The following is a 16,423-nucleotide window of genomic DNA, read 5'->3' on the forward strand; positions in this document are numbered from 1 at the left end:
CTAATGACCCACTGCCATGTCATGGAATACTTAATAGCTCATGGACTTGAGAAATGTATTAACATGCCGCTATACTGGACTTAAAAACCCTAAAGTTGTTGTCATGACTGGATTATCCTGACAGCACAAGTAAGTGATTTTATGAACATGAATAAACCCATTAACTAGAACTTAAAAACTCATTATAAAGTTTTGTGTTTGTTTGTTTGAAAATGCTTCCCTCAAGCCATTAATAAAATAACATTTTGGGCCAAGCCTGTTCAGTGAGGACAATTGTCTGGATTGTTCCCCAATGTAATAAGAGCTTAAAGTCAGGTCTGGCATTATGGAGAAACCAGGGTGAAGTACTATGACTACACGTACTGTAACTTTCTCCAAAACAAAACACAAGTAATATGGGGACGTGTAGGCGGGTTCGAAAACGTCTTCATACTCTAAATAGACCCAGCAGACTATAATGTACTGATGAGCTGAGGCAGTGGGAGGTGAGATTATACAGGTCCCTTTGTATTTTGAAGTTATGTACACAAGATACCACAAAGACTTGATGGCACTGTAAGTCATATTTTAACAAGCTTCACAGACACTGTTAGCAGCACGCAGCTGGATGACTCATCTAAAATTGTAGTCAGTAAACGTTTACTGGAAAATATCATTAAAGTAAAACAATTTGTACAGTTTAAAGAATACTCTCTACTCGTTATATCCCATTTTTTCCTATCATTTGAGTGTGATGAACAAGCTTACAGTGCAGTTAAATCTCTTCCCTCCAGTGTTATTTTTATAATGTAGTGACCTTTAAAGAGAGATGAAAGAATGAGGCTTGCACTCCAATCGATCAAACTCATAAATCCTTAATCCCACAGCGATGGGATCTGAGAAGACTTGTGAAAAGGGCCAAACACCAGTGAAGGATCGGTGCCATTTGGACGAGCTTGAAAAGCTTGTTTGTTTGTATTTGCGAAGTCAAATTTTCCAGTTTGGATTAGAGGAAACTTCAAGAGTCATTTAGCGTTATGGAACTTTTATTGCTGTCTGTCTACTTCCCGTCGTTTGTTTGGACGGGTTTGTTTCCCTGATGTTTCCTTTAGCGCCGCAAAAAGATCCACATTTGTTGTTTTGAGTAAAATGTCCAACAGCTATTGGATGGATTACTTTATTAGTAAGATATGCTCACATGTTAAGATGGCAAACATGGTGTTATGGTTCCTACTGTTTTGTTGCATGACCTGCCTCTTGTGTCTATCCTTTTCATATTTCCTTTCCATATAAAAGCTAACATTACTAAGGGAAAACAAGGAGTTTTAATTATTATTATTATTTTTATTTACTCGCCTTTAATTTGATGATATGCTATTTGCGGCTGAGCCTGACTGTGTTAATGTGTAATGTTATAATTGCAAAAACATTGTTTAAAATGTGCTGGATTATCAAGTTAATGAATGTCCACTAGTTGCTTAAAACAACCTTCAAACAGACATCATCAGATATCACTAGGATTAAAGGCAACATAGAGAACTGGCACAAAATCCACCCCCGACATTTATCCTTTCAAGCTTGGACAAGAAAATCCTCATCCTCAACCATCTGCAACTCTCTGTGTGTGTGTCTGCAGGGTTCCTACTCACGACCAGAGGGAGCTCCTGCCTTGTGTGATGACCCCCGTGAACTTGGTCAGCCTCCTGGCATCCACCTCGAACCACTGCAGCGGGTCATCTCTCCCAGCGCACCAGGCCCCGTCATAGAGGTCATCTTCATAAAGGCCAGCCTGCAGGCCAGGAACAGGATTTTATCCCAGATGTGGAAACACAAATACACAAGCCATGTATGGTTCAGCTGGTGATGCTGACGACCTCTGCCTTTTCTTGTTTATGTTACAAATTCAATAAAGATTTCTATTACAGTGTTCACAGTGGTGAGGCTGTAGTACGCAGGAGCCAACAAGGCTTAGATATTAATCTTTGACAGTCTAAAATATGTTCCTTAGATAAGAATGTGGTCTAACATGATAAATACGGGTACAGGATACATTACTCAAAGTTGACCAGATCGTATTTGAAGTGAGTGAACAAAAGTCAAACAAAGCCAGTGAAGTTACGGGAATGAACGCAGGACACATCTGTCAGACAGAGCTTTCCATTTCCCTGCATTCCTGATTTTTCTGCACCAGTTTGAGTGTTTCATTGTTGTAACGTGAAGACACACTTTCATGACACTTGCTTGGTTCAACAGATGAAAATGTTAAACTAATTATAATGCATGAAATGATACTATCTTCATAAAGCCCCGACCGGCTGACACTGTCGGCTCATGGCGAGATGTGTGAACAGTCACATCATATGCTGACAGACCACATCGTTCATCATCTTCATCCAAAATGTAAACATTATGATGACATGCTGCACTGTACATGCTGAGTGCAGAATGTCACAACCTCTTTATCATAACTGTCAACTCTCTTTGATGTACAATACGAACAGTGTTGTACAATATATGGAACAGCTAATTATTTCAAGATAAACATGGAAGAGCTCAACACCTGCATTTCCATATTAAAGGTACATACTGTAAATTAAGATTGGAATTGGGACAATGTCATTATTAATTGATGATCTATCACATTTATGAAATAATGTCAGGTTTTATGAACAGTATTAGGTTAACATTTAACATATTTTTTCACTTTTAAACATGTTTCGTGTTTAGTGGAGCTTTCCAAGTTGCTTCCACTGAATATGACTTTATGGACTACACTCACTGGCCACCACATACTTGAGTTAAAGTAAAGATAACATGTGAACATATTACTTTAGTAAAAAGTGAAAGTCACCCATATGAATAGTACTTGAGTAAAAGTATCTGATATTAAATGTAGCAGAAAATGGAAATACTCAAGTGCAAGTACCTCAAAATTGTACTTAAGTACAGTACTTAAGTAAATGTACACAACATACACCAGTACGATGTAACGCAATTGAATACAACATTTCTGCCTTTACAAAGATAATAATAATAATGTTCAGAGAGTTTGATTGACACTGTCAGAGATGTATTAATTTAACTGCATGTTCATTATTGAGGTTGTAGTTTGGACCAATCAATCAATCAATCAATCAATCAATCAATCAATCAATCAATCAATCAATCAAACAAATGTAATACAAAGTGCATTACAAATGATTGACAAAGGACATAGAAAAAAAAATAATTTGGAGACCAAACAAAAAAAGTTCATCAATAATACTGCAATAAAAGACATGTGGTTCATATTATAAAAGATAATACAAGCAATAAAAATTAAAATTAAAATAGAACTATAAAATATTAAAGTAGAAGTTGTGGCAGAGCTGTTATATTGTATTGCATTACATTACACAGGTGTACCTAATGAGATAGATAAGTCTGTGTTAGAGTCTAGCTGTCATTATATTTACACATAAAGAAAATCAAAAGCTTGATTTGCAAGGGGTAAGTAAAGGAGAAGTGCATAAAACCCTCCGGGGGGCTGAAAAGAAATGTAGTATGTACAAGTCGTATGCATCTATAATGTTAGACCTTGTAAAAAGCAGAGACATAGTTTAGCGTAGTACTTGGCAACAGTGCATCCCATAAACACCCGCATGTATAATAAATCAACCATAGTCATTAGACACACACACTTAAGCTGATTGGTTGATGCGTTCTTGTGTGTGCAAACGTCTCTAAACGATACCCACATTCAATTACTCGCAGAGAGGAGAGGCATGCTTCAGTCATGAGAAGCAGGTGTTCAACTTCAATGAAACAAATACCTTAAACAAAAATCCACGTCTATTTAGTCGTTGAATTATTTGTGTTATCTGAAAATTATTCCGCTGAGGAGGGCCTGTTTTATGTCCTGTTGAATATGAAACCTCTCAGAGGAGAGATCTGAATGGAATATGGATATGAGGTTTGGCCGTGGAGCAAGTGATTCGTTTTTTTGTGCCAATCCAGGTGCAGACGTTTGAATGAAACAAATCTGGCACATGTACCCATAACTTACATAAATTACTATATGTATTTTCACTGCAGGATAGGGACTACAGTGTTTAACTTTCTAAACACTTCTGGAGGGTTTGTGCCATTTTGTTCATGTTTCCTGTCAGTGTGCATCTCTTAATATCAAAGGAAAGTTAAATCTGCCACAGAACTGTTGGTGTCTGGAATCTAAACAAACTGCAGCAGCAACAAAAGTGGAAATAAACCCAAGTTCACTGGCCACAGGCCTGACTCAACAGGCTACATCTGCTTTCCATGTTTTTTCTCCTGATTTACAGATAATTGTTCTCTCGAGCGGACACTATCTCTGTCCCTCTATGATCCCCGACACACAGTCATTCACGGAGGTGCACACACAACCCAAACAATAAGCCTTTTGTTTTGTTGATTTCCTGAAACATAATGCCTCGCCTCAGTCTTGTCTGAATTAAGAGCATGTGTGTGTGTGTGTTTCATTAATTGTGCAGTGCGGAGCAGAAGACGAGGCTCGCTGCAGACCATACGCGGGCTAATACCCTCACAGCACAGCTTGCACTAACAGGAAATACCTCTTCTCCCAGATGCCAATCCTTTTTATTAGGTTTGGGGATGTGCCTTTGGTTTGATGGCAACACTATTACTTTCTCTGTTGAGTAAGCCTTGAAGTATTAAAATACGCTGCGAGCTGAAGCAGAATGATAATGTCGTCCACGTCGAACTGGAGCAAAAAGCCGACATCTTTCCAAAGATGAACTTAAACTGATCCTGGAATTAAAAGATACTATCTCTCAATTATTTTTGGCTTTGTCGAAAAATACGCCTCCAAGCTGTTATGCAAGCCCCGACATTTCTAACAAGCGTGCCCACGCTACTCCGACACTTTACATTCTCGTCTTACCTGAATGTTAAGACGACCTCTGTGTGCGCCAAGGCCGTAGCGTTTCGTAGTCGAAGCGTGGAGCTGGAAATCATCAATCTTCAGTGTCTCCAGTCCCATTGGAGGGCATTCTGGGTAACAAGAATGAAAAATTGGCCTGTGTTGGTAAATGTTATGTTTCATGTGTATTGCATTGCTTCAACAGCATTCTGCACAGCATTCACAGCTCCTGCGTTTGTTAATAGCCAGACTCAACAGTAATGAGCAAATGTGTGAAGCAAACAAGACAGCAGCTGCACTCTGTTTGTTACTGGGGAGATCTTATAAAAGGAGCTCTATACAGAAAACCTAAAGTAGTCAACACATAGAGGATAGTGAATTGTGTCATTCTAATAATGTGAAATGCACAAATAAAAGCAGTTTGTCCTGATATCGGCCATTATCAGCATCGATGCTTCTTCTTTCTGCCTGCCGAAAAACAACAAAATGGAAAGTCTTTCATCAAGCAAGTCTGAATCTCAGCTAATTTGTTCGCCACCTCAGACTTTAAGCTTGAATTGAGACAAATAAGTTCCTGTGCATCAAACATTACATACTTCTACGTATAAACAAATCATAAAAGGTGAGTCTGTGTGAATAAAATGGAGTTTAATAGCACGTCACAGGCTTTGAAATCTAATCTGCTGTGAATTTCAAATCAATCTTCATGGTTGATTAATGACTGTATACTATGAACGCTTCCTTATTGTAATTTCGCAATGCACACCTGTCACAGCCATCTAACTGCACCATGAATACATGATTAAATTGTGGAAATGACTAAAGCAATATCATGAAAGAGAGGAAATGGGAAATTGCAGCAGCTACAGCTGCAAACCTGACAGGCATGTTTAAAGGTAAAAAGATGTATAATGTTTTGATTACATTATACAGGAATGTATTTAAATGTCAGAAAGGCTTTTTTTCAGCTCCCTCTCTCTCATGGTGATTTCAAATTTGGTTTTCAGATGTTGTGAATCCACAGGTTGTAGGATCAAAAAACACCAAGGTTGTATCATCTTGCTGACTACATTCAATGTGTTCATTTGCAAAAACAGATGAATGAACAAACACTGGTGTGATCTATATTTGCTGGAGTGCACAAAAAACCTGATTTATACAATTTAATCAAAAGAGAGATATGTGCTTATATGTGAGCCGTCATTTACGTGTGTGTATGCCCACTGTATGCTGAAACAGCGGTATGTATGCTAGACTAACAGGGTTCCAGTGCAAGTCCGATAAACGGGTCAACGCGTGAAAAACTGTGAGATCCTTCATAACTTTTTGCACAACATATCTCTAGTTCTCAGCCATGTCCTCAGACTTATATGTTGGCATTTTACCATAGATGCGTTAAAATGTTTCATCCCTATCCAGGTTCTCACCGACAATGCAACAAATCCAGCCACCTGGTCAGGAGCCCTACGCTTCACAGTTTGATGCCATACCCTCTAGCGTCACTTCTTGAAGCGCTGCTGTAGCCCAGTAGTACAAAGAGTGAGAAAGTCCAGGTCAAAGTGTGGTTAGACAGGTCATTCACTGGACTGTTCCTCCGGAGACCGGGCTTTGCGTTGCCATTGTGACCAAGAGTGAAAGTCAAGAGTGATTTGTTAAGTAAGTGAATGTACCTAAATGACCTTACTGATTACTTACATAAGAAACGTTAGTTATGTCAACCAAAAGTATGATTTCCTAACCATAACCAAGTATTTTCTTTAGCCTAAACATAACCAAACTGTGACAGTTTGAAAATGTTAACATTCCAAAAGTGATAATATGTCATACTATGTGAACTGTTTGTCAGCACGCTTTATCTAACCAGATGTTTCATATAATGCATTAGTGCTACCTTGACCACATAGCCATTCACATGAAAAACTAATGCAAGAATTGAGGTAGAGCATCATAGTTTGAAGCTTGAGGGCACTGACCGAGCTGCCAAATTTGACTTGTTGGGAGTGAGAACGTGTTGCCCAGTCATCACCTCACATCAACACTTCTTTGTTCAGATGACATGTATGAGGTGACTTTTATGTCAGGTTGAGGAGAGGGTGGCGGTAGTGTGACAGCTCGGCACGATGGCTGCCCAAGTGAGAGACAACTGTCTTTCAATAAATGTAAGCACAAAACCTCTGGACACTTTTAATGAGACGGCGGGAAATTTTCAAGCTGTAAGTGACATGAAAACCAGATCTTAACAAGGTGATGGGACAATTTCCAGTCGTGTTTGTGGCAACAGAACCAGGCAACCTGAAATGTAATCTTTTCCTCAACCTAACATATACCTACCCAGAGCATAAACACAGCGTTGTCACAACATAAAATTGAAATTGAACATAAAGATAATCCCATAATGCAACCTAGTAATGTCTTTTTGTCTGGTTGTCTTGTTGTTTATTGAAGTCTCTAAGCTGAAATAATCCAGATGAAATCACTATGAGCTCATCAGATTTGTTTTCTCAGACGGAGGCTGAATGCTCCTGAGGACACTGATTGTGATGTCTTATCAGTGGAGACACAGCTGTGAAGCGCAGCGCCGCACTGTACGTGATGCCGCGGAGTTTGTGACCTTGACGTCTCACTAAAGGCATGTTGTACAGTATGGCTCCATGTTTACTCACGCAGACATTCTGCGATGTAAATGATACTCAACGTAACCTTGCAGTTTTTTTAAGTCTTACTTTGCAGAGGCATTTTTGAGGCATGAAATCAATATCAGCTTCTTTTCCAATGTAAATTACATTGTTCCATGTATGAAGGTGTTTCCTGTCTTAAATGCTGAAACAAACAAACATGTTGTTCAAAGGTTACGTTGTTTTGAATCCTTTAATTTATTTGTTTATTGTTCCTGTTTTATGTTGGAAGTGCATTTTAAACCACATGTCATTACTCTCAATGATGATACTATAATAGTACTGTTACTGTGCAGGTATCCTCCCATCCCAAACTAAAGGAACTGCGTGATCATATGGTGGAAATTAGCAATCATCAATATGAATAACTATCTTGTAATTAACTCCACTTGCATACCACTTATCCATCAACACCTGCTGTTGCCACATCAGCGGTTTGGCAGGCACGCAGCAGTATTCAAGGCACTCAGACTTTACTTTGGGAAAAACATGGTCTTTAAAAGAAAAAGCTGCACATCATTTAAAAATGTTCTGCTTTGATGCTGGAGGGAGTTTGCAGTTCATTTGAACAAATGCCTGTCTTTAAGTAATCGCAGAAACTGAGATGGTGTTCGCTATAAAAAGGGGTCTTTGTGTGAGATTGGCTCATCTTTTACACTACAATGGATATCACCCTGTGAGGGCCAAATGGGCAAATCAAGGTTGACGTGTGAAATCCCCTGTGCCCAACGGCTCTTTGGGTCAGATCAAGCTGTTTGCAGACTTCCCTGGATCAAAGTGATGGAATTTCAGCGCAAGAATTTCCGATTGGGCATCGGTCTGTTTGTACATGCAGCATATGCTGCACATGTCGCTGTCATAGAGCCAGGTCTGCCTTCACAAATGAACACCCAGGAGTTTAACAGGCACGAAGGAATTTTCTTACTGTGGATCTGGGCTTTTTGCTTTCACAGCATGTGAAGTTGGACATATAGTTGTGCAGTAAAAAGTAAATTTAATCCATAAAGGAAGCTGGCTTTGCATTGAATAACTGTTCCAGCAGCCTGATATGTATGAGACGCTGAAGACCGTCAATCAAATGCAGAGGATTGTCAGAGAAGCCAGAGACAAAGAAGATCAGCATCCAAAATCCACACATGCATGACACAATTTATGTTTGGTGCATAAAGCAAACATAGCTTGAGAGCAAATTAATTCCTGCTGTAAAACTGTTGTTTAACAAGCCGGAGGCGAAGAACAGTTAGTGTAGTAACAGCAACTCTATACAGCGGTAAAACAAGTGTACAGCTACTTGTTCCTATATTTAAAATCATCTTGGAATCAGACACATACTGCAAGTCCTCAGGCTCTCTGAATGCAGCGATCACAACATATTAGGGACAAGCCGGCCCTCGAAGCGGCCCAAAAGGATAAAGGTTAGCGGGGCGAAGAAATTGATGGGTGCCTGCCATGTTGCATAGCCCTAAATCATTATCACCATCTGCATGCAGTGCTTCTCAAGAGGACCCACACAGGAACACAACATCTGGCTTCAACAATAATGTGTAGCAGAAATGATAAAGCAGGCGGTTTGAGGCGCTGTATGTTGCTATTTAGGCCACGTGCCATGAGAGACATGCTGAGGCCAAAAAACAATTTCCAGGATCAAAGTTTGGTCATGTGTCACAAGTTCTTATTTCACATCTGGTGGTACAGTATTGAAATACTTGAAGTGTATGATTTATTCATATCATAATGCATATGGACAGTAAACAGCTCTCAAACAAAGAGCTCTTGGCCCTTTTTTATACCACATTAAATTTTTGAGGAAACAAGCTTGAGGAGCAACAAGCTAAACAGGAGTTGTGTCTAAATATAAGATGTTAAAGTGAGATCAGGTAAACTTTGGCTCAACAGTGCCGGTAATATTAGATTTGAAAAACATTAGCTAACATAAGCCACAATAAGATCCTGTTTATACCAGACTATAGGCTATAAAGGCAAATCTTGTCTGTGTATGTCATTTAGCAACAAGATATTTTATTTTTAATAATAATGAACTCATCTTTTCATTTGTAAGAAGTTGCATAGTGTCTCTTTAAAAGAAAAAAAATCCTTCAACATCTTGATGTGACTCATCCTCTGAAACATCATTACACATCATCAGCTGCACATCAACCTATGATACAATTTTTACTTTCAACAGGCCAATCTGTCAAAAACTCAGAAGTATTTGGTCCAAATCAGCCTCTGCAGCTTGACTGTGCACATGTTACAAACTGTGATATCCGCGCGGAAACATCTTGTTTATGGTCGCGTCTGATGGGAACGATGAATGAGCTGTTAGACATCCGCTGAATCAAACTTTGACTGCTGGTCTCAGAGACCCCGTTTAATGAATTCCCTATTGATTCGGGTGTGTGTGGATGTGGCAGGCACTGGGTTTCTGCTACACCTTCAAAGACGGCTTTGTAATTTAAAAATTTGGAGGCTAAACAGTTTCTAAATCTGAGTAATGAACTTGTTACATTGTAGGTGTATGATTTTTGTGACCTGGATAAATCAGCTGCTACCAGGAGACGCTGAAATAAACTTGGAAAACAGATTGGTGTTGAGTCACAGTCACAGCCGTGAAAACATGATTTTGGGAGCCCGAGCCTTCCAGACTTTGACTGTGTGGGTGTCTTTGTGCCAGGCGTGTCGGCATGTCGAGTTCCCATTTTCCAACATGCAAGAAAATCTAACTTTCTGTTCCCGTTCCCAAGTGCCAAATTAAAAATGGCAGCCTCTCTGTCTGTCTCAGTAGGTTCCTCACAATAGCCTTAACATAAACACACAAATTCACAGTTGGACACCACAGCCACTCTTAACCTCCCTGCGCTATTAAATACAGCTTCCCTTTAAGCAAGAACTGTCTGACACTGTAAATAAGTCTAATAAGGGCGATATCAGTGCGTTCAGAGCTGTGGAAAGTCTGAGGTCAAAGCACATGTGCTTTGCCCCGGAATCACGATTTAAGTCGAGCAAGTTTAATCTGTCATCGACGTGACAGGAAGGCTACCGGGGCATCCTGGCTCTGGTTTAGCAAATATACTGTGATCCATGGAAACTAAACACAATGCTTCATAGGCAAAGAGGACATCAGTGCTTCTGTGGCTCCACTCTGAATGGATCATTTTTATCCTGCCAGACTTTTGCTCTCAGGGAAAATCTGCTTTCTGAAAACTCTTTTCCAAAATATTTGTCATCTCAACTGCTCCCGTGAAAGCGGAGAAACGATCGCTGCACCTCGGAGGGAAGATGAATTTCATGAGATCATGAATTTCACCATAACAACTGAGAGCGACATCGATTGTTCACTCACCCTCTTTTATCGCGTTGTAGTGTCCTTCTCCTTCTGAGATGCTGTTCGGGGTTTTCAGGGGGCTCTTCTTGTTCTTCTCGGCCTTTTTGTTGGCTGTTTTCACTGGGGAAGGAAATTACATTAGTACAGGAATGGAAATTACACTGGAAAAACTAATGAATGAATACAAGGTGTTTCTTGCGTGTTATAAGTAAAACATCTGCAATGGAACAAGTGAAAATTGTCCAAAACAAGACTCATTTATGGGGGCTTTTACAGGTCGGGTCACCTTTTAAAACTGCTGATTCATTGTTGTCTACATAGGGAGGGAAAACGAATATTGTTGACACAGGAAAAAAAAAAAATCTTTGGCTGGATTCAGTCCAGCACATATGGATAGATTCAAGATTGGGGACTGAACCAAGAGACAATCTCCGGGCACTGAATTTAAAAATGTTTAACTCTTGTGCTCCTTACATGCCATTACAGTCAATGCCAATGCTGCTTTTTTCAATTTGCGCCCTCATTTCTTTTAATACAGTAATATATAAGAAAAGTGCCTCCAGGTTTCGAATCAGTCATGGAAGTGTGCTGTACAAGAGGCGGGGTGAAGGCAGGGAGTCACATTGCAGCTGAAGATGGAAGAGAGCAATATGTGTGTGTGTGATTTTTATTTGACTGAGTGTCAGGTCAGGATAGGCCCCACGTGATAACAATCCTTCTCACATCTGAAAGACTTTATCCCTGTCTCATTCTAGGAACAGGTTAAATCCTCAACAGCACTCCGAGCTGCAGATGTGGTCCAGCGTAACGGATATAGGAGGCTGTGAGATATGATCATTTAGACGGTGGTGAGGTGCAGGTGATACTCATGGCTATTTCAGATTGGCCAAAGTAGTAATAACAGAGTAAACACAACAAATACATGCTGAAAAACTACTTAAGTTAAACATATTGAAGCAGTAACATGCACTTAAATATGAAAACATTTCAGAGATTGAAGTCTTAAGGTGCTGTAACATGTTCGAATCAATGTAAAAATACTAAATTTGGAAGGTTTTTTATGCTTTTTATAGTAATATTGGAACGAAAGAAAACCTACAAAATTGAAAAAGTTAATGTTTTTTCACCATAAAATTAAAGGAAAACTAAAATGGTTCTCAGTAGAGTGCATACCTCCGCCAAGACCCAACAGACCCCTTTAATTCCGCATAGCATAACCCAATATTCAAATAAAACATATTTAAATACGCTAGATCCAGTTTTTATTTTACCTGCATCAAATTCTTCTCACTCAGATACCAGCCACCTAAATATACCAGACGTTTTTCATCAAGGTCCGCCCTATCTTGCAATGTTAAAGAAAGTGAGCATAAACTCCAGGAACCGTCCCTTTAACTGGATCCACATCAAAAGTTAATGCGGTCTATTCTGGGCCGTGACCCATCTTCCACCCAAGTTTGGTTGAAATCCGCCAAATAGTTTTTGTGTAATCCTGCTGACAAATCAACCAACCAAGCAACCAACCAGGCAACCAACAAACAAACAAACAAATAGATACTGGGGGACACACTGATTGTTTTTTATGCATCTATCAAACTGTCACTTTGGGGTTAAGCAGAAGTAGCTGTAATTGCTGCAATTTCCTTTCAGAAGGGACACAGAGCAACATAAGCATTCATCTGAAGTGAATATATATCCAATAATCACTCTTTTTAGCTCCGTTTTTGGTCTCCACCAACAACTGCCAGCTCCAGCTGCTAATTGCTCACCTATGTTCCTCACCAGCTAGTTGCCAACTATGTCTGTGTGCTGTCCCGTACAGAGCAGGTAGCAAACAGTGGGTTTATCAAAGTTATTTGCTGAAAACAGCGGTAAGAGTGAACCAACGCAGTATATTTGTGGACTGCAAAACCAAAACAATGAGCATAAAGGTGCTAAAATGCTCTGTAGCGCTGAGGAGGACTGCTGGGCAGCGTGATAATTCTCTCAGGGTTTGTCACTATGATTGACCAATTTAAAATTATACAGTTATTTGATCAACTGTTAATATAAAAACATTTATGAGTCCAATGTCTCCATTATATATTTAGTAACTTTCTGCCTCTGATTAAGATTTCTCACTTTTTGTTCAACCATCCACTGGCATGATTTAAAAATAATTTAATGATGATTTTATTATGACTAATGTAATATTAAAGTCCTTGCAGTCTATATTAATGGGCCTGTAAAAATAACACTTTATCTTGTTAATAAGATGCAGTGTGGTGGAGATAAAACAAGCAGCTCTGTGTGGCTGTGTGGTTATCACTGTTATTCTTCTCCGTAGTCCCACCTGCAGCAGGTATCCCTGCTGAGACACGTGAGTCCACATGCCTGAGACATGAGGTCACTGTCGACACAGCTGCTCTAAATTATCCGCCACCGACCAACCAAAGGCCCTCACGCCTGTTACCGTCCTCCAATCACCCTGCAGGATCTCAAACATACCTACAAACCTGCTACTGCATGTGCTCAGAGTCCCACACAGGGAGCGCTCTCTGCATTTTCATGTGAGCGAGACAGCACCGCCGCTGCGTCTCACTTTGGAAAAACGTGGATTTCACGTGCTCAGGCTCCAACACGTAATGCAGTCCTGACCTCGGGCCCTGCGCGAGCCTGTCGAACCTGCTGTTGTGCAGGAGATACATGGGAACATGGCTCTGATCTATGAGGGGAATGAGGAAGGGGGCTACCTGTGGAGGTCAATGTTGATGTTTTCACTCTGCACATCCATCACCATGTGAATTGGATTCAGCTGCTCCTCTGAAGTCCCTGAAATGTTCTGTTTGAACTCATCATCGTGCAGTGTGAGTTTATGAGTGAAAAAGCAGATCAGCAGTAACTTTCTAGACGCTAACCTTCAATATCCAACTATCAGCTTTATGTTGTGTGACAAATTTTACTTGAAAAGCATCAGCTGACACAAAAAGTTGCACAACCAGGTCTTATTTCTCATGACTTTAGCTTTTTACTGGTTAATGCCAAAGCAAATCCTGTCATGTTTATTTTATTGAAAAAGATATCAAACACACACACACACAGGCACACATACACAAACACGTGTACTACAGTCATTAAATCTGTGTGCGTGCAACTTTGCAAAATAAAAATGATCTGTAAGTCCCCTCAGATGAATTAAAAGTAAAGTAACAAGCCTGTTTTTTAAATGTAATATTCGAGTACAGTACAGATACCTGAGAAATCTACTTCAGTACAGTAAGTTCCTTCGCACCTCTGGATATCAGAAACCTCTGGATAGAAGAAAAAATACCCCAAAACAAAATTTAAAAAAAGCAGGAATTGTGTGTTTATTTACTGCATTGTGGTGTCAATTTCACAGAAATTGACAAATGAAATAAACCAGTGTCCAAAAACAATACACACAGTGTTAGCTTAGTGCCTCTTTAACACGCACACACACTGTCTGCAACTTGTCCACGTGTGCCATCATTCCAATGTAAAATGGCCATAAACTGGCGAAAGCCCGTAAGCAGAACAGCTCTGGAGTTAAAATTCTTAAACATAGGACAAAACTATGCCTCACTAAAATCTATATAAATTCAAATGAAGTTCAGGGATTTTACACCACAACTAAAGTCAAGTTAGCAGGTGGGATCTGCTCAGAGCGCCAGCATGTTTCAATAAAATTATCGATATCTGGCATCAGTGGTGATACGATATATTGCCCTATTGATATTTTGTACCACCTGTGCTCATAAGGTAACTTCAGAAGTTTCAGCACAACTTTTCAGCTTACGTTGCAGCACACAAACCCCTTCTGTCAGATTTTTTTTAAATCATTATTGCTGATTGATTCCCCTGGCACTGGTAAGATGATTTTTTGAGGGATTTCTAGAGCAAGAATAAAGTTTTGCTACTGAGAGCTTCAGACTGAACACTTTCTCAAGAGATGATAGTTCTTTTACCTGATTTTGTATCATCTGTGGTCTTATCCGTCTGCCTGCTGCCCTTTGCCACTTTCTTGCCAGGGTTTTGGCTTGGGTGCTCATGCCTGTCAGGTATCGAGGCCACAGGCTTCTCCAGCATTTGGACCTGGTTGTACTGATCTCTTGTCAGCAGCTCCTGCATGTAGTAATCCTCATCCTCACTGGCATGGCTGAGGTCTGCGAGCCCCACGAGGAGTCCCAGCAGAGCCAGGGGGGTTAGGAGGCTGAGGCGCTGTCTTGTCATGACCCGGGGGGGATTATCTCCAGCTGTGAGTCGCGGTGCCGTCTCCAGAGGAGCCTGCTGCTGCTGCCGGGCTGCGTCCCATCAACTGCTCCCCTTCCTCTCCCTTCCCACTCCGACACAGAGAGTTCACAAAGTTCTCAGAGCGCTCCAAGTCACTGACGAAAGCAGCGGAGCCAGAGGGTCCATGGACGCCTCAGCCTGGGAAAAATGCAGTGAGGGAGGGAGACACACAGAGGGAAGAGGCAGGGAGACAGACAGCGCAGATCTCTCCTTTATAGATGCTGGCAGGTGACTCAAAAAGAAAGCATTTTTTCGTTCCCTTTTTCAGATTCAAACCAGTCCAGGCTGCTGACACAATGCAGAGTCATTTTATTGGTGTGAGTAGAAGTGAAATGGGGAAAGAAATCTCTGTGGATAACATATATTGACACATTCAGGATCTGCTTTCATCTCCATCTCCTCCCACTTTGTCTGGGGCAGGCGAGGCTCTCTAAGCAGAATAAAGTTTCTTCTTGCCTGCAGGAAAATCAACACGGAAACAGCTTCAAACCAGTTTGTGATTCTGTGTATCCAAAGGAGAAGCAGAGGCGAGTCTCCTCATCCATGCAGGGGTGTGTTCAAAACCCCAAGCTGGCACAAGCAGTTGCAGTTTAAACAGTGAATCTCGCTGGGTGTGCAGCTGTTGGTTAGTTAGTTAAAGTGCACTGAGCTAACACCGTGTGATATCTCTTCACCGGGAAGGACAATTAACTTGTTGCTCCTCTTCAAGCTGCCTCATTTGCCGAGGCTGTTCTGGCTTGCAGCCGAGCCCTGTTTGGACTCTGCAGTAATTTACACATTACCAGAACAAACTCTCGGCGGAGCGTCCAGGCATGTTCCAACGCAGGGATGGAGCGTTGCCCTGTGTGTCACAGCTCATCACGTCAACGCTGTCTGTTCCTCATGAAGCTCTTTCCCCCCTTTTGACTAATGACGACAGCAGCTGATGGAGCCACACATTCACGGGAAGACAATAACAGACCCCAAAAGCCAGCAGTCACACTGACAACCTCCTGATTGAAACCATATTCTGTCAGCTCCAAAGATTTATCTTGGTAAAAAAGATAAAGGTTTCATCACGAAGATCCCAACCGTTGTTTAAGATTCATTTGGACTCATTGCCAAGCAAAGAAATGTCTGGCCTTGGGCTTAAAAGACTCATTCATAGGGAGAAGTGGGATTTCATGGAGCCATTCGCACAACTAATAAGTACAGCTTTTGACATTTCATCAACCTGAGGCAAGACAAACTAAAGCAAAGATAATAATCCCATAACAA

The 16,423-nt window shown here is 40.7% G+C and overlaps 1 protein-coding gene across 1 annotated transcript in view; it reads right to left on the reverse strand.

Moving 5' to 3' along the window:
* cpxm2 (carboxypeptidase X (M14 family), member 2) overlaps positions 1-15,163 on the reverse strand; it is a 31,166-nt gene extending 16,003 nt beyond the window's left edge. Inside the window, exons 1-4 of the mRNA XM_073489670.1 lie at positions 14,842-15,163; positions 10,895-10,996; positions 4,898-5,007; positions 1,629-1,768 (exon numbers count right to left, since the gene is read on the reverse strand). Coding sequence (XP_073345771.1) covers positions 1,629-1,768; positions 4,898-5,007; positions 10,895-10,996; positions 14,842-15,106 — 617 coding nt within the window. The 5' untranslated portion in view covers positions 15,107-15,163. The remainder of the gene's footprint in view (positions 1-1,628; positions 1,769-4,897; positions 5,008-10,894; positions 10,997-14,841) is intronic.
* Positions 15,164-16,423: the final 1,260 nt, after the last annotated feature.

The sequence above is a fragment of the Pagrus major genome, chromosome 20 (genome assembly GCF_040436345.1).
Source record: "Pagrus major chromosome 20, Pma_NU_1.0".
Lineage (NCBI taxonomy): Eukaryota > Metazoa > Chordata > Actinopteri > Spariformes > Sparidae > Pagrus > Pagrus major.